Below are 19,355 nucleotides of genomic sequence, written 5' to 3'. Positions count from 1 at the left end.
ATTCTCCTCTTTTAATGTAAACTAGTGGGCTGACCTGTGCTTCACACATGTATGATTCCAAACTTGATATTTTTCAAATTCTACCCCTCCTCGAGCCTCCTCCTCAAACCTCCAAGCTGAGTTCCGAGCCTCCAAATTCTTGCCATGTGGCAGCTTCATGAAACTCTTATATATTATTGAGAAAAAAAAGAGATTGTGTACATATGTAATGTATGTGTAAGTATTGATATTAAATAATCAATAAATAAGATTAATGATATAATTTTTAAATATCATGTATCACTTCATGTTTATGTATGAATTTTCCTTTAGTGTCAACCTCTAAGGCTCTTCCCGATATTAAAGAGGGGAATGATGATTGCAATTCCCCTCTTTTAATATAAATGTGTGTATATATAATATAATATATATGTGTACTCACATTAAATAATTTATTAATGTGAAGTATCATCATATCATGTATGAATTTTCCTTTAGTGTCAACCTCTCAGTCTCTTCCCCCTGCACGCCATTCTATCGTTTGTTTTGGCCGTGTTCTCCAAGTCTGCGAACCTTCTGTGAATTCTCTGCAACAGGAGCGTGTGGATGCCAGGCTTGGAAGTGAGGATCGAGGTAGCAGAAGAAGAAGACGGAAGCGAGGGCGCGGGCGAGGGGGAGGAGTCTGAGGACGAGCAGGAGAAAGCGCAGAGAGACGACACAAGTATGGATAACAGAAGAGGCCCTCGCTTTGTGATCGACCCCAAGGTCCGCCAGGTAGGCTTCTTCACGCCAGGCTCTGAACTCGCAAACCCTAACCCTAATCCTGCATCTTCCTCTGCTGCAATCCCTGCATTCCCAAATTCCCACCCTAACCCTAGCCCTGACTCGCACCCTCCTGTCATCATCCCGCCCCGCCTTCCCGACGCTCCCTCCAAAGCTTCGCCCCTCCCGGTCCCCTCGCCCCCCCTTCCCAAGCAGCGCTCCGTGGAAGTACCGTTGCAGGGAAGCTACAACCCTGCAGATTCTGTCCTTGGCAACTCGCCTGTCTCGTCTCCGTTGAGCAATGGCATATACACCAGCGTGCTCTCCTCGGAGGGCCCCGACCTGTCGCGTTCTTATGTTAGCAGGGTTAGCTCTGAAATCGAGGGCCTGAGCTTGAAGGAGGACTACGTTGGATCACCTTCTGCTAGTGTAGCAGGAGAGCTTTCTTCATTCAAGAAGCAGCAGCCGCCGCCGCCGCCGCCGCCGCCGCCTGCTAGGGTTTCTGTTTCTGCAGGTAGCTTTCCGCAGCCTTCCCCACAGACATTGCCTTCTGCAGGTTTGCTTTGGAGTGTGTACTTCCTCAATCCATTAGTGTAAACTGGTAATTTCTTACTCATCAGACGTAGGATTTTGGTTGGCCAGATGAGCAAGCTCCCTCTAAACCACTGAAAGAGAGGACCACGAAGGCTGAAAGGCGGGCGAAGCAGGAGGCTGATCGTGAGGCGAAGCGGGCTGCACGAGAGAGTGGTAAGATTTGCTCTAACTTGACCATTGTTTCTCTCATGGACCATTAAAAGATGAGTGTCGGCTTTATTTGTGGGGTGCATGATGGGCATCAACATCTTGTTATTAGTGGATCATTGCTGGACTAGATGATTCATATGCTTGGGAAGGCAGGCAATAAGGCTTTTCGCATTTCAGCAGCCTATCTCATGAGTGTAGGGCATGCCCTGCTATTATCGTCTGCTGACAATGAGACCAGGTGGCCATGCCATACCACTACTATGCAGATTTGCCTTGGCCTGTGTCAAGAGAACAAAGTCAGATGCCCATGGTCATTATTCCACATTACCCTCCTTACACTTTCTGGTGTTCTTCACATCATGTTTTACCATTCAATGTTAAAGCTAGATCAGTTGGATACCTCATGTGTGGTAAGAACAACAATAGACTTGTAGGCAATAACAACAACAGATTTCAAGCAATAATTCTATACACAGCAGGCTGTACTCAAGCCACACACAGGTGCTTTAACGATATCAGTTGCCCAGAATCCATTATTTGAAGGGGCTGTTAGCATCCCTGTTTTAAGATAAGGAGAAGAGACTGTCACATGTATCATGCCTTGAACTTAATGCATATGCTGAGCAGGTGTGGGGTAGATAGACAATTATGCCTTACTGTAACCCCGGAAAGATGGTCATTGAGACTTGAGAGCGCACTTGCCAATGCCCAGCCAAGAAAGGGCGTGTACCATCCAATGGTTTTTTAGGTGTCACCCACTAGTTGCAGGAGAGCACTGCTTTTGGGGGAAAATCTTGTTTGGCACCAACGCATTTTTCCTTTTTTTTTCTTCCTTGTGTCTACTTCCAGAGGTATGGAAGATCAGTTTGCTGTCTTAGATGGGAACCACAGCTCCTTTGGCCGAATAGTTGTCAGACCAGCTGGCTACCCTTTCCACTCATCTGGACTTAGCCTTTCTGTAGTGACTGAAGTCTCACTTGTGATGTCCAATTGCACGTGTTATTATTTGTGTTTGGTCTTGTACTTATTGTCATTGATTAAACCAGAGAAAAGGTGTATAGTGATGTATATCGTGCTAGGTATGGAGTCAGCATATCTCAATCTGTAAGGTTGTGCATTTGCCCTATCAACTACTTATTTGCTGTACTAATTCTTTCTATTTGCTACTTCCCTTAGTGCTAGGCTTCATTATGGCTGAGTCTGCCCTGCATCTTTAGAGGTTTGACAGAAACTCAGTACGAAGGGCTGTGTGTGAATATATGCTCTTATGTGTGTGTGTGTGTGTGTGTGGAGTGCGTGTATGAGAGCATATCTTGATATAGAGTTCTACACCCACTATTGGGCATTGATGACGTTAGTGGGGATATGGTAGTATCTAGTCCATACTATGCATAATGGAGTTGATAGTTATATAGTATTGTGGGCTGACTACCATGAGTATATAACATGCACGCTCCTAAAATAAAGATCGCTACTCTGTGGTCCAAGTTCTCACAGCTACGATTGGTATCAAAGCACAAGGGCCTAGCAGCCACTCTTGCAACCGTCTTCGACTTGTCCCCTCTATAAGCAGTAGCCATCTGCACAATGGAAACCTTCTGTCGCACCCTTTAGCCTTCAGCATGCAGCAGCCTTGTCAGTCAAGCATACAACTGGGGGTTTGCTTATATATGTTTCCCTAGATACTGGTCAGTTCCACTTATTGTTGTCGGCCTGTTTATTATGCTCACGACTGCTGAAAATAAGCATTAAATGCTGCCTTCCATGTCATCGCTTTACACGTGTGGGGCTGGGCAGCCCTTGCTATTGGCCGATGGGCTGGCCGACTGGCTGCCCCTAGGTGGCCCTTGGTTGGCCTCTTGATGGCCTTGAGCTGCCAAGTGCAAGGCACCTAGGCTGGCCTAAAGCCTTGACTACCCTTGCTAATCAATGCTTCTACATGCTTGCTATGGACTCCTATGCTAGGATGACCTACACGAACTGAATATTCTCTAAGTGGGTTGAGTGACAGACTTTGGACATGTAAGGCTTGGAAAGATCTATATAGCTCGTGCCTAACATGTCCTTGGACTAGGGCTCACAATGGGGTCATAGCGTACGACAAATAATCCTAAAAAAGGTACTAAATCTGTACAAATATAGCATTGATGATGGGCTAGTGTGTCACATGGCACCTAAGTTGGAGATTATTAGGTGGCTCACCACCACCTTATAGACCTTGGCTCTCCCCGCCCTCACCCAAGAGTGTAATAGTGGTGCAGCAAAGCACATATAGAGAATATACATTGACATTCATACAAAGAAAATGAATAGATCCAAAAAAGGTTAAAGCTTTGCTGCTATCGGAGGCTCCCCGGGATGTGAAGCAGCTGCTAACCTTCATCCATAAGGTGAGGTATCTTGCCAGGTTTATTTTCCTCCTTATACCAAGCTCTGTATCCTTTGCAGCAGGCATCACAGAGGGATCCTTTTAGTTGGTAGAACAAGGACGAAGAGATTCTGAGTACCCTACCAGTGATTATGCCTCCTAACTGGGACGGAGTTTTTTGTGAACCCATGTGTGGGTGAAGATATTGTGGGTGTAGTGTTGTTGCAACAAGGGAAAGAGCATTCATACATGAGGCATGTCTACTTTTCCAACAAGACTAAAACACAAGGGGACATGACATATTCAGAGAGGTAGAGCAAGTCATGGTGGCTGATATTATTGCTCTTAGAAGATTTAAGTCCTATCTGCTCCCTAAGTCATTCACCATCTTGACCCATTATTCTCTTCTCCCTTATCTTAACTAGTGTGATATCCCTTCCACGAGGTTATCCCAATGGCTGATAGAATTGCAGGAGTTCCAGTTTACTCCTCGTCCCATTCCTTTTGTACATCTGCTTCAAAGGTAGCGGGAAGGAACTTTTTGTTGAACATGGTTTTGAAATCAGCCCCATGAGGTAGGCGCGGTCCCTTCTTGGACCACCTTTAGCCACCAATTCAAGGTGGCATCTTTCAAGTGCATACGAACCGTGTGTAGTTTGGACTTTTTGGAGAAGTCCTCTCCTCCAAAGGCGACGTCAAAGTGTTTGATGAAGGATAGAGCTTTCTGAGTGTCCCGCTTTCCATAGAAGGTATCAAACTTCACGCTTTTCTCTCCTGGTTTGAAGTCTGCTTTGTCGGTTGAAGGCTCCTTTGCCTTCTTCTCTTTTGCTTGATCGGAAGAAGCTATATCTGATAGAATGGGCTTGGGGGAAGCTTCTCTCCGGTGCTCCATAAGTTATAGATCGGGTGCCTCTGGGTTCTTCTCTAAAGGAAACCCCTTTACCTCGTAAGTATGCTTTAGCGGCTTCCACATCTTCGGCTTCGGTGGTCTGGTCTTTGATAAAATCTTCAAACATTTGAGCTCTTCTGTAGTCTTGTTCCTTTTTGGCTCTCCAAGCTAGGAACTCTTCATCTTGAAGATACCTTTTGAACTTTTGAAATTCTCGATATTCGGCTGATGTCATGACTGCGGTCTCATGAGAGACAGACTGATGGCCTTGGATCTCTTTTGGATGTCCTGGGTTGTCTTCAAAGTTATTCCCTTTTTGAGGCCCTTGGTCTCCCTCAACTCTTGACATGATTGTGTCACCCCAGAAAAGATTTCTTCAAGAGAAATCCTGCTCTGATACCACTGTAAGCCCAGCGGGGCGTGCAGTGTGACAGATGTAACCTCGTGTACGAGAGATAGAGAGAGAGAGAAGGGGAGAGCAAGATGGGAATAGGGGATTTACATGGTACACCACACTGAGCGGGGAACAGGCCCCGCCCCCTCTTTAGGAATTTATTTCAGGAACAATCCACGGGCTTTCCCAAGCCAGGACCAATACAACAAATGAATACAATATCAAACAAAGGTGTCGATGTCAAATTAGGCCGGGGTCGATGTCGAGGCACAAGATAATTGATGCCGAGCTCACCACGAGGATGACCCACAAGAGGCTTATACCAGGCTAGTACCAAAATCCAAAGAATCCAATTGATGTTCTCAAGTATCCATAGAAAAAAAACTCTCTCTTCCCAACCCAATCCTTTCACTAATAGAGATGGCGGTTCTTCAAAAACGGAAGCTACCAACATGTGATAGAAAGTCCAGCAAACAGGAGGCAGAAACTCCGTTTTTGGAACGGCGGAGATGCTGGAGGCGGCGTTGGCGAAAATAGCCCTAGGTGGCGGCGGTGGCTCTGGGCGGTGGCGGCGCCAGGCGGCGGCAAGCGGCTCTGGGCGGCGGCGCTTCTTCACAGGGGGTGGAGAGGTGGTGGTTGGTGCTGCAAAAGGTTGTAGAAGTAGCACACAAGAGGGTTGATGATGTTCTTGCTTTTCCCAAGGAGTTCTCCACGTGTTTCTTCTGTGAGTCTCCAAGATTTCTTCAATGCTCCACCAAGAGGGTGCTTGGTTCTTTAAATACTTGAGGAGAGGCTTGCTTTTACCATGCTTTGCTTTTTGTTTTTACCACTTGGCTTTTGCTTTTATTTTAATAATAATCAAAGTTCTTGGTTCTAACTTCAGGGCCTTGCTTTTTGGCCTTGGAGTTGCTTTTTTTGAAAAAGCGGTTATAGCTTTTTGACTTAGTTCAACTAGCTCTTTCCAATGGTGCCGTCAGCTTTTTGGTCAACAAAGTTTGACTTTTGCTTTTTCTTGCTTTTTTTTACCTAGATGAGTGCTTTTTCCAATTCCAAGTTTAGGAACCTTGTTTCCATGTGTCCGTCATCCTGTCCATGTGTCCGGGCATGAGTTCTATCGTGTGTAAAGAGCATGGAGGACCAAATAGTTACAGGATCCAAAGGGCAAAGAGGTGTTTAAAGAGGGGATTAAATTGTAGGTACAGACTAGCAATGAAGTTGAGTATATGCAACCTTAGAATATGGACTTCAGCAGTGCATAAAGAAGGGGATCAGTAGGCTCATCATCAAAGGGGATAGCCTGCTGGTTATTAGGCAGCTTCAAACTGTTTGGAAGGCCAAAAACCCCAAACTAAAGGAGTGGAATTTTCAGATAAAAAGGATGCTGCATAAATTCGAAGAGGTGCAAATTCAGCATGTAAAGAGGGAGTTGAATTAGGATGCAGATTCACTGGCAAAAGGGGAGTTGGGCAAGGACTTGGATGTACATGCTATTATTGATGCCCATCCCAATTATGTTGGAAGAGAACTTGTAGGACATAGAGGATTTTTTACATACAAGCCATGCACCTATAGGTATATCCAAGAGGCAGAAGTATGGATTCATAAGGAACGCATTGCAGTACATCATTATGAATGATCAGCTGCACATGAAGGGAAAAGACTTGATTTTGAGAAGAGTTCCTAGCAGGGAGGAGATTTCTGCCATTTTAGCCTCCTACCATGAAGGTGTGTGTCACCATTTGGCCACCCAATTGGTCCACCCGTGCTTTCTTATCAAGTATGTACATTGGACTGGTGTCCATGGCAGTTGTTTATGCCGGGGATTGATGCCACTCATGTGATACTGTAGACTTGGCTTTCCGTTGGGACTTGTGCCTCTGTGTACATGCCTGGAAATGCTTGGTGGATTGGTGTTCCATTGGGTCTGGTACCTCGTGTACTTGCCTGGAGCACGTCTATTTTGGTATAGTCTCATGAACGGGGATTGTCCATACCAATGCTGCATTGCATAGCATCTTTATATAAGAAAGCACGGGTGGACCAATTGGGTGGCCAAATGGTGACATCTCCCCCGGCTTCTAAACAATTGTCCGCAACTGAAAAGCATCCAAATATGTCTGAAGCACATGCGGGTAAACTTTGAAGAACTCCTGCATCAATGCGAAGATAGTTCCTGAACTTCACAAGGTAACGCCTCACAACTTTGCCTGCAGCAAGCTTGCGTTCCTTGTGATACACAATCTGCTCTGGCTGCAAGATCTCCTCAAGCTCATCCACTTCTGGTGGATCCTCAATGACCATTTCACTGGGCTCCGGCCCTACATACTTGCGAAGGAGACTCACATAAAAAGCATTGTGTATGTGCCAATGACTAGGTAATGCTAATCTGAAAGCCACTTCATTGATCTTCTCGATCACTCGAAAAGGCCCATAGTACTTGGTTGCAAGCTTAGGATATGCACTCTCTTTGCCAGGCCTCTTTGCAAGTCTTGCTTTCTCAAATTTCAGCAATACCCAATCATTCTCTTTAACATCCAATTGCCTTCTATGCTTGTCGGCAGCCTTTTTATGCTTGTCTTGTGACCTTGTAATGGCTGTCCGCACCTGAGCAAAAGCAATATTCAAGTCTCTTACATACTCATCAGCTGCTGTGCGAAGGATGGGTGGCAAAACCACCTTACCATAAACAATCTCAAACGGGGCCTTTCTCGTAGATGCATGCACCGTGTTGTTGTATGCAAATTCCACAAGCGGTGAGTACTTCTCCCAAGAAGACTTCTGATCCGCCACATAACATTTCAAGAGATCCAACACGGCTGAATTTGCAGCCTCACTTTGCCCATCCGTTTGAGGGTGATAAGCTGATGAGAAGTCCAATTTGGTGCCCATATTATCAAATAAGGCCCGCCAAAAGAGACTTGTAGTCCTAGGATCTCTATCCCCCACAATGGACTTCGGCATTCCATGATGTTTGAACACTTGTGCAAGATATATTTTAACCATATGCTCAGCTTTGATAGTCTTTTTGACCGATAAGAAATGAGCTTGCTTGCTAAACCTGTCCACAATTGTCTAAATTGCATCATTACCCTGTTGGGTACGTGGCAAGTCCATAATGAAATCCATTGTAATACTTTCCCATGGTTGTGTGGGAATAAGCAATGGCTGAAGCAAACCTGGTGCCTTTTGCCTATCAAATTTGACTTTTTGACAGGTGATACATGCACGTACATGTGCCTCTATGTCCTTCCACATACCTGGCCAAAAGAAATACCGCTCAATCATGTGCGTAGTAGGCATTATGCCTCTATGACCAGCATATGGAGGAGCATGGCACTCATCCAAAACCTTTTGCCTCATGTCAGACACCACACATAGGCAATTATCTTTCATGAGATAACCCTCTTTGATCACATATGAGGCATGTGCATGACCAGCCTTCAAATCAGCCCAAATAGTGGCAAAATCAGCATCCGTATGATACAAATCACGCATGGTAGACAAGTCCCCATGAGAGGCAACCGAGATAGCTGCTACATACGGCTTTCGTGACAATGCATCGGCCACTACATTCTTCTTTCCGGTGGTGTGCAAGATCTGAAAATGAAACATAGAGAGGAAATTGGCCATCCTCATATGCTTCTCTGACAACTTAGTTTGAGTAAGAAAATACCTCAAACTCTGGTGATCTGTCTTCACAGTGAAATCAGTCCCAAGAAGGTAATGTTTCCATATAGTAAGTGCATGAATTACAGCCAAGAGCTCTTTCTCATAAATGCCAAGAGATAGCTCTGCATCATGCAATCTACGACTCTCATAAGCCACGGCATGTCCCTCTTGATTAAGGACAGCTCCTATGCAATTTCCAGATGCATCACATTCCACACAAAAAGGCTTTTGCAAATCCGGAATGATCAACACTGGACCATGAGTAGTTGCATCTTTCAATTTGAGGAATGCATCTCTCTCTACATTAGTCCATTTGAACACGGCCTTCTTCTTTGTCAAATTATGTAAAGGAGAAGCAATCCATGCAAAGTGCCGAATGAACCTGCGGTAGTAAGAGCATAATCCAATAAAACTACGGATCTCATGCACCGAACTCAATTCGGGCCAATTCCGAATTGCATCAATCTTTGCAGGATCCGCACCCCATCTTTGGACACAATATGTCCAAGATATCTCTGACAAGAAGAACTCACTCTTCTTTGCATTTATGAAGAGTTCATGCTTATGGAGCTCTTCAAAAACAATAGCCAAATGAGCTTTATGCTCTTCTTCGGTCTTCGAGAAGACTAGGATGTCATCAAAGAAGACACTTGTAAATTTCCTGTATCCACGGAATATGCGATCCATCTTTCTATTGAATGTAGCCGGGGCATTTGTAAGACCAAAAGGCATAACAAGATACTCATAAAGTCCAAATGCTGTCCTGAAAGCAGTTTTGTGTACATCTTCAGACACTACACGCACTTGATGATTATCCACTCTTGAGATCAATTCCGCTAAAGCATGCCGATCCATCCAACTTGTCAAGGATGTCGTCTATGCGTGGAATCGGAAACCGATTCTTGATAGTAAGCTTATTCAAAGCTCTATAATCCACACACATGCAAAAGAATCTATCCTTCTTTTGAACCAAGATGTCGGGTGAACAATATGGGGAAGAGCTTGGCTGAACCAAACCCTTCTCAAGAAGCTCATTCACTTGCTTCATGATCTCTTTTTGGGATGCACTTACACGATAGGCTGGCCTATTAGGTGGTGAGCTACCCGGCACAAGATCAATGCGATGATCGTCCGGTCGTACAGGTGGTAACTCATTTGGTAACTCATCAGCAAAACAATCATTGTGCTCTTGCAAAAATTTCAGCCTATCATTACTAAGAGTGTTTACATGTACATTATTTTTCTCAACATGATCTCGTACAAAAATCAAGTACGCAAAAACACTCTTTTTCATTACTTTCTTAATTTGTACATGAGATACAAGGGGAATGGTATCACCCTCTTCACCAGCATCAATTACATGTTCTCGGCCTTTACGCATGAAGGTAATCCTGTTGGTCTTGTAAGCCTTGCACGGATCAATACGTGTATGCCAAGGCTTTCCAAGCAATACATCACATCCATTCAAAGGTGCCACAAGAAAATCCTCATGATCCACATAGCCTTGAATGTGTATGCGCAACTTGTCAAAAATAGGCATGACCTGCACTTCTCTACCAATAAAGGCAGCCCCTGCTTCAATTTGAGGACCCATGTCTTCCACTTCAATACCCAAAGCAGCTGCCATCTGTGTGGATATGAAATTTTCAGATGCACAATCATCAAACATGAACAAAGCGGGCTGATCTTTAGCTGTCCCCAAGCTTTACATACAACTCTATCTTTGGTATCATGTAATGTGTTGCCCTGCACATCCGGAACCATATGCACATTAGGCTTTGATGCATTTGCATTATCACGCTTCTTCTTGTTTGGGCATGCCTTTGCAATATGCTCGGTGCTACCACAAGTAAAGCATTTCCCCTCACTCATATATTGCTTTTTCTGTTCCGGAGTGAGACCATAGTCTCTCAGTTTGAAGGGACGCTTCTTGGTAGTGTTATTTTGAGCCTTTGTATCATTTTTATCTTGGTTTTGGTCCTTTTTAGGTGGCTGTCCATCATTTTGCAGGTTTTGGACAGCCCTCTCTTTGCCTTGAAATGAGGGTTTAGCTTATTGGATCGACTCAATTTGAGTTCCAATTGCTCGGTGGCGGTGGTGGTTGCGATTAATTGGTGTAAGGTATGACCAGGATACATTTGTAGTCCCGCTTTGTATACGGGTTGCAATCCCGATTGAAACCTTCTCTTCCTTTCCGCCTCGGTGACATGCATAAATGGAGACACCTCCAAAAGCACTTTCCAAAACTTTTGTACATATGCATTTACCGATTCCCCCTCATTTTGCTTTACCCAATCCCACTTCATTGTTATATCATTCAATGCATTGGGAGGCAAGAATTGAGCATAGAACCTCTCCTTGAACTCTTCCCATGATCTAACAGGATTCGGTGAGAGCTTCTCCGTGAGCCACCAATGGGCAGCAGTGTCTTTCATGAACATGCTTACATGCCAGATCATGGATTTCTGAGTAAAATCCTTATCACTGAAAGCAATATCAAACTGGGCAATAAAAGGAAGTGCCTTTGATGCATCATATTCCCCGTGATATGTGTCAAACTTCACAGATTTGTCTCCGGCTTTGAAGTCACGAGACTTTGATGCATGTATGTGCATCTCAACATGTTTTTTCCCATGTTTGTCCATTTGGACAGCCCTTGTGACTGGCATCATTTTTGGACCAAAAGGTGATGCATAAGGCATAGATACATGTGCCCTGTAAGCATGAGGCATGGCGGGCCCCTCAACATGCATTGATACATTTTCAGCCATAACTTCTCCCTCACGAGCACACTCGAAGGCATGAGTGGCATGAGAGATACGCGGAATATCTGCACCAACAGAAAATTGCAGCCCATGATGCATGTGTTGTGCATCCACATTTTCAGCCAGCAATGGCATTTGACATACATTTTGACCACTGCCATAAACATTGTATTCTTCACGGGCTACATAAGGTATTCCTGCATGGCGTGAAGTCACTGATTGTTCCTCTCACATAGCATGGAGATTCATCCTCTTAGACATAAGTTCTTGTTCGGGCACTTGTGGGGATTCCAAGACGGTTGCCTTTTTTGCATAGGCATCCTCGGTACGAGCCAAGTATGCACGTGCTGCATTCCTCGGTTGCATGTGCAACTCTTGAGCAATCATTGCCATTGCATGATCCATATAGGATTCAGCTTTTTTGGCCTTCAAACGGTCATGTACCAATGGATCCTCGCGGCGGTAGAGATTCAATTCTTCTTGTTGTGCATGGAGAAGAGCCTGCATACGAGTAAGTTCAACCCTCAAGACTATGGACTCTTCTTCCTGCATCTTCTCTTTGCCACGGGACGGTTGTCCCACATATTCATGTTTTCTATTGTGCACCACATGAGTTTGCTCATCCTGTAAAGCATTGGAAGCATGCATTTCATTATCCCTGCCTCTTGTATTAGCATCTCCAACATTCATTATATGGCTGTCCATAATGTTCTAAGTGTAGAGATAGCTAATGTTCACGGTGATCGTCTCTCACGATAGAAGTGAAAGAGAACTGTATGCTTTGATACCAATGTAACTTGGTTGAACACAATGCTAATCAATACACTTAAATACACTAAGATTTGATGGACACTTGTTTAAATACAAGAAGTAAATTGGTGAATTGACAAGAGACACACAATGAGCCGGAATGGGCGACCCCTCCCTCAAATAAAGTATATTGATCTTGGGAGAATCAAGTACATAGTGTCATGGGAATTTCTGACCAGATTTGCATACCAATGCATATGAATACAGTATTGCAAACAAGTTGTCGATGTAGACTTGCAACCGACACTACCCTCTCAAGTGCCCATGTTCCCTACCATTTGCGCTCTATTGTTCCACCAACACATGGTAGCAACAATCTGCAAGAGAGCACGTAGGACAAGAGAACACTACACAGGGTATGTGATCTTGTAATCCGGTTTCTCCCTTCTGTCACTTGCTCCCATATTTAAGCATAAAAGCTCACCAATAGCAAGAAGAGTTGATGACAGCGGAAGTCTTCGTGATGGAAGTCCTTGGAGTGTCGAGATCTTTGATTTGTCGCCTTTCTTCGCGACAAAAGTCTTCAAGAGGATGAAGGGAACCTTGGGAAAGCTTCCCCTATGGTTCAACTTGAGAAAGGAAGGTTAAAATTAGGGTTTTCAACAAAAAGACCAGAAATTACAGCAAAAATGAGAGCTGTTTTGCTGAATTTTAGTCATTGGGAGTGAGTAGGAGAGTGATTAGCACTTGGAAACACTCTTGGAAGCTTGGAAAACACCCTAGCAAGTTGGGTATGGCTATGGAGAGCTTGGAAATGGAGAGAAATGGTGGAAAAACAGAGTTTTCAGCCTCCAAAAATCTTCATGAAGAGAAAACACGAATTTTCTCTTAATAAGTAAGTGGATTGGGGTCCAATCAGGTGAAGGGACATGGAGAGATGCCCATTTATGAGTAAAAGGGGAGGATCAGGTCCTGGACATCGAGTCTTGTCCGCATCGGGACTTCAGTGAGTGTGAACTTGGAAGCGGTCATAATTTATAAGTGACTTTTGGGCGCCCAAACTTTAATGAAGTGGGAACGCACTCACTTATAAATATTGGCCAAGTCCTAAAGGCTATTTGAGCCTAGATTGGGTAATACTTACCACCTGTGCACATGCCACACAACCATCTCAGCAGATAGTTTCACACGCACGGTTCATGGGCGGGCGTCCCCTTACTCGGAACTACACATTGGTCAAGCAAGCATGAAAACAGCATGCAATTTCAATTGCAAGCAAGCACATAAAGATGCTATGCAATGCAGCATTGGTATGGACAATCCCCGTTCATGAGACTATACCAAAATAGACGTGCTCGAGGCAAGTACACGAGGTTCCAGACCCAATGGAACACCAATCCACCAAGCATTTTCGGGCATGTACACGGAGGCACAAGTCCCAACGGAAAGCCAAGTCTACAGTATCACATGAGTGGCATCAATCCCCGGCATAAACAAATGCCATGGATACCAGTCCAATGTACATACATGATAAGAAAGCACGGGTGGACCAATTGGGTGGCCAAATGTACATACATGATAAGAAAGCATGGGTGGACCAATTGGGTGGCCAAATGGTGACAGTGAAGGTTGCATTCTTGGCACAATGCATAGAAAGCCATTCCCAAGAGATGGTTCAATGAGAGCTAATGGCAAATTACAATTGATGTTTGATATCCTATGAGAACACCATCTTTGGGGGGATATCTATATTTTGTTACTTTCATTGATGACTATACTAGGTTCACATTGGTGTTTCTCATGAAGGGAAAATCTGTGGTATTCATGCATTTTCAGCGTCATTTAGCTTTGGTTGAGAATGAGATAGGGTGCAAAATTCATACTCTTCGCACAGATAGAGGGGGTGAATACATGTCAAATGTATTCAAGGACTTCTTGCTTAAAAAGGGGATTAAGCATCAATGTACGGAGCCATACACACCTCAACAAACTGGTGTAACCGAATGCAAGAATAGATCTTTGATGGAAACAGCTAGATGCATGGTCAAAGGTCAAGGTTTGCCGCACAAATTTTGGCTTGAGGCAATCTTAATGTGCAACACATGCGCTTAAGAGGTGCCCTATAAAAGCCTTGAACACAATCACACCGTATGAAGCTTGATACAATAAGAAGCCAAGAGTGGACTATTTGCGCATGTTTGGTTGTTTGGCATATGCACATGTACCTCAAGAGAAGAGATCAATGCTAGATGATAAAGCTATGAAATGTATGTATCTTTTTGGGCTATAGTACTGACTCTCTAATACACATAAACAAAGTGTTGGAAGCCTAGAGGATATGTATCATCATCATGTCATATATAGTCTTGTGGGTTGACTACCATGAGTATATAACACGCATGTTCCTAAAAGGTGAATTTGGGCATGTTCCTGGATTCATCTAGGTATATATCATCATCATGTCACATGCTGAAAATTCTGGACAGCAGAATATAGGACAGGGTATGAGCCCGAGATGCCTACAGGTGTTGAAGAAGCTATACAAGAAGAGAGGACAGCCATACAAGCGGCTAAATCAGTCCCTAGATGGCTGATATGTACCCTTGAAGATAGCAAACTTTCAGCTCCTTTGGAAAGCAAGACAAGGGCAAGAAAAAGAGGTGAACCAAGTAGCCATGAAAGTGAGCATGCTTGTATGGGTTTGTATGATTCAGAAGAGCCAGCTTCTTATGAGCAGGCTCAAGGAAATGAACATTGGGAAAAGGCTGTGCATGATGAATATAGTTTCATTATCAAGAATGGTACATGGGAACTTGTTGACCTGCCTCCTGGTAAAAATGTTATCGGTACAAAATGGGTGTACACATTAAAGTGGAGGCTAGATGGATCTATTGACAGATTCAAAGCGTCAGATCTAGATCAGTTGCACTTCTACTTGGATGTTCAGTTTACGAAGATAGATGGTGGCATTATAATGTCTCAATGTAAGTATGTAAAGGGGCTTTTGAAGAGGTTTGGCATGGAAGATTGCAAGCCTATCTCTACTCTAGTTGAGACAGGTATGAGGCTTAGTAGCCATGATGTAGGTGAGCCTTTTGATGCTACTATTTACAGTGAGGTTGTTGGATGCCTCATATACTTATAGACAATCCACCAGTGGATTTTGTTTCTTGCTAGGCATTTCTTCCATATCTTGGCTTGGCAAAAAGCAGCCTACTGTTGCTACTTCTACATGTGAAGCTGAGTACAAAGCAGTCTTCATGGCCACGGTTGAGAGTCTACGGTTGAGGAGATTGGTTATCAAGTTATGTGCTAGCGAGCAAGGTGCTACTCCTATACTGATTGATAGTCAGAGTGCTATGGCTGTGGCAAAGAATCTACATGGACCAAGCAATCGAGGTTCATTATCATTACATACGGGAGAGGCTTCATGCAGAGGATATCAGTCTTATCTATTGTGCGTTATAGGACAACGTGGTAGATCTCTTCACCAAGGCGCTTCCACGATGGAAGTTCGAAGCTTTATGCAAAGATTTAGGCTTGATACCATTTGGGGATTGATCTGCTTTGTACATATACATTTCCACCACAGGGGGGACTTGTAGGAGATACACACATTAGTAGTGGAAATTTATGTAGGTGTTAGGGGTTAATAAGTTGCTTGGCACACTAGAGTTTTTGATGCACTTATAGTTGGTTTATAACCTTAGACTCACTTACACATTTATAGGGACACTTGGCACTTTATGGTTTGACCCCATTTGGGACTTTGCACTTAGTAAGTTCTTTACTTTTTGCGAAGGTATCGCTCACAACTCCTACGCGAGGACTTCCACTGCCAACCTGTGTGTGCGTGCAAGTTGAGTGTTGAGGTCTTTCTCTGTTGTCTACACGCTTTCCATTTTTCTTTGTCTTATTGCCCTGCACCAACAAGAAAGTCACTACTCAAAATGTAAGAAATAATGACTAGGGCCTCTGTCCTACAACTTCCACTTCATACTCTTTGCTCAACACAAGGCATCAAAGAAGTGCTTTGTTTGCACCAGCCTGAATTTTTTCTAAAATAAAGTTTTCGTGATGATTGTAGATTTGTCATGACCTGTGAAATGGAAAAGAAAATTATATTTAACATCTTATAGAAGATCATAGCCTATGAAACCAAGGTAATATATCAGTAATGTATATAATATGCCAATGAAAATGTGTTAAAAAAAACTCACTGTCTGACTTCCTGATAATAGATGCTGAAAATGGTTTAAATCTTGTTGAATTTTTAAAAAATTCAGCCGAAGTCAAAGTTGTTGAAGGCGAGGGTGGGACTTCTGGTGGTGTTAGCAAGTCATCTAAAGCTCAGATCCAAAAGAAAGAGCCAACTTCAGAGAAAAGGCCTACTGAAGCTCAGATCCAAAAGAAAGAGCCAACTCCAGAGAAAAGGCCTCCTGTGGTTATAGACAAGGCACCCGAGAAAGAAAAGAGGAAGGAGTTTCCTGCTCCTCGGATGCAATTTGATGACGAGCATAGAGTTGCAAAAGCAAAGAAACGAGCTTTGATTGAGCAGATTGAGACCAAAAACAGGGTAGAGCTGTTTCGACACCTACCTCAGTTTGTTCATGGGACTCAGCTTCCTTCCTTGGAAGCAAAGTTTTTTCATGATGACACAATGCATCCACACCCTGCTGTTTATCAGGTGGTTATCTTTATACTTCTTTCAAAGAGCTTAGTAGAGTTAATTTTGTTTGTTAGGCAGACTATCTGCTATTGTTTCTAACGCCATTGAGGGCTTTGTGCAGGTCGGTCTGCAATACTTAACGGGGGATATTGTGGGTGGGAATGCTCGCTGTGTGGCCATGTTGTTGGCCTTCCGTGAAATCATCAAGGAATACTCCACTCCAAAGGAGAAAACTTTGATACGTGACTTGACAGCCAGGATTAACAGCAATGTATCTTTTCTCATCACGTGTAGGCCGCTGTCCATAAGCATGGGAAACGCTATCAGGTTTCTGAAGACACGAATTGCCAAGCTACCTGTCAGTCTATCCGAAGTGGAGTCGAAGTCCCGACTCTTCTCAGACATCGATCACTTCATACAAGAGAAGATCACAATTGCAGATAAGGAGATAACCAAGCATGCACTGACAAAGATAAGCGATGGTGATGTGATACTTACCTATTCTTCGTCATGTGTGGTGGAGATGATCATTCTCCATGCATTTGAGCTTGGCCGGAGCTTTAGAGTGATTATAGTGGATTCAAGGCCAAAACTTGAAGGTAAAGTGTTGCTTAGAAGGTTACTTGGCAGAGGTATCAGCTGTACCTACACTCATATCAATGCTGTTTCCTACATCATGCAAGAGGTGACTAAAGTATTTCTTGGAGCATCCTCGATATTGTCTAATGGGACAGTGTATTCAAGAGTCGGCTCTGCTTGTGTGGCCATGGTGGCTCATGCATTCCATATTCCTGTCATGGTCTGCTGTGAAACATACAAGTTCCATGAGAGGGTGCAATTGGATTCTATATGCTCAAATGAATTGGGTATGTGAAAATCTGTTCACCTTTCAACTCTTTTTTGCCTTTTCTGGTAGTTGATCCACATTACGTGCTTGTAGAAGGCATGTTTGTTGCTTCTAAGAGTTACAAGGAGAAGTTTTCAAGGGATTGAGGACGTTGCAGGTGATCCAGATGCACTTGTCAAGATTCCAGGGAGGAAAGATTCGAGTGAGCTAGATGGTTGGGCACAAAGTGCACACCTTCAACTTTTAAACCTCACGTATGTCTTCTACGGTCTAGTACCGCTTACCTGAGCATAAGATTTTAATGCCATGATTTGATTTGGAAGTGTTTTTTGCTTAGGTATGATGCAATGCCTGCAGATTATGTATCAATGATCATCACTGAGCTGGGCATGGTAAGATCTGTCATCATATACACAATGAGAGTCTTTTGTAGTTTGGTATCACTGTTTTTTTTTTCACTTCCATATACTCTGATCTTTGTAGGTTCCTCCTACGAGCATTGCGGTGATACTAAGAGAATACAGGAAAGAGCCTATGATTTAGATTCCTGCTGCTTGTTAGATTTCTACTTGATGTCGATGCATCCATTTCATAGAGATGGTCGCTCTTATCATACCGTGAAAGGGTTTGCAGCGATTGTTTGCATGGATTCAGGTCATAGATTCCGCCTTGTTTTTGCCCATGAGAGAGCCCTTGGGGATCTGTTCTGTGAGTGGCATGTCACCTGTCTGCTATTAGGCATATGCTAAGTAGACTGAAACCAAGCCAATGCTGGAGGAGTATACTACGAATCACAGTCAACATAATATGCTTTTGTTTGGTTGCTCAGCATACCTGCTAGACTTGTGAGTGATGTCTGGAATATATCTCCATAGTAATATTTTTGTTTTGATGGCTTCGTACATCCATGAAATCATGAATGCAAATAAAGTAATAATCATCATTTGTTAAGAATTCTGTGAGAAAATTTGGGTATCAACTCGAGCTTATTTCTTAGGCTAGTGTGAGGGTCTCCTACTGATTTTGCCAAATGCACATGTCCCAAGCAAAGCGTTGGGGTCAGGCTTTTGATAGAAAGCAAGGGGTAACTCTCACAATGTTGTTTTGATGAAGTAATGATGGATGCATTTTATGTACAAATATGGATTGCTTAAATACAAGATGGTTTTAGATTTATAGTCAATGCGTAAGTGTATCTGGCAAGAATATACTCTCAAATACAATATTATTGGTTTCAAAAGGGCATCATATACTTCCCGCCGAGTTTTTCACAAGAATGGAGCTTAAAGGTGAGTGCACAACACCATTGGTTGCAAACGTTTGCATTTTGCTTTTGTAGTCTGTCAAAACTTGTTGAACCAAAACATCTATTCCTTCGCTACATACAATATTGGTGACCAACAGCTTTTAGCATAAAAAAGAAGAATTTCATTGTGTGTGTGTGTGTGTGTGTGGGCGCGGGGGGAGAGAGAGAGAGAGAGGGGGGGGGGGGGGGAGTTATATTATTGTTTTCAAAAGA

General features: G+C 43.5%; 1 protein-coding gene across 4 annotated transcripts; it reads left to right on the top strand.

The window, feature by feature from the left end:
• The first annotated feature begins 443 nt into the window (after window positions 1-443).
• LOC147633885 (uncharacterized) lies at window positions 444-18,729 on the top strand. Of its 4 annotated transcripts, none has more exons than XM_086804948.1 (7): window positions 444-1,255; window positions 1,384-1,488; window positions 16,607-17,007; window positions 17,111-17,855; window positions 17,994-18,090; window positions 18,174-18,228; window positions 18,320-18,729. In XM_086804948.1, exons 1-7 carry the CDS (start codon window positions 586-588, stop codon window positions 18,377-18,379), a joined length of 2,133 nt encoding a protein of 710 aa, XP_086661074.1. In that variant the 5' UTR covers window positions 444-585; the 3' UTR covers window positions 18,380-18,729. The 4 variants fall into 4 exon arrangements, with proteins under 4 accessions (XP_086661074.1, XP_086661076.1, XP_086661075.1 ...); XM_086804950.1 differs by having other exon boundaries at window positions 458-1,255; window positions 18,194-18,228; XM_086804949.1 differs by having other exon boundaries at window positions 469-1,297; window positions 18,194-18,228.
• The last annotated feature ends 626 nt before the right edge of the window (window positions 18,730-19,355 follow it).

This window comes from Cibotium barometz, chromosome 11 (assembly GCF_041138505.1).
Source record: "Cibotium barometz isolate CiBa-2024 chromosome 11, ASM4113850v1, whole genome shotgun sequence".
Lineage (NCBI taxonomy): Eukaryota > Viridiplantae > Streptophyta > Polypodiopsida > Cyatheales > Cibotiaceae > Cibotium > Cibotium barometz.
This window is presented reverse-complemented; position numbering and strand designations above follow the sequence as displayed.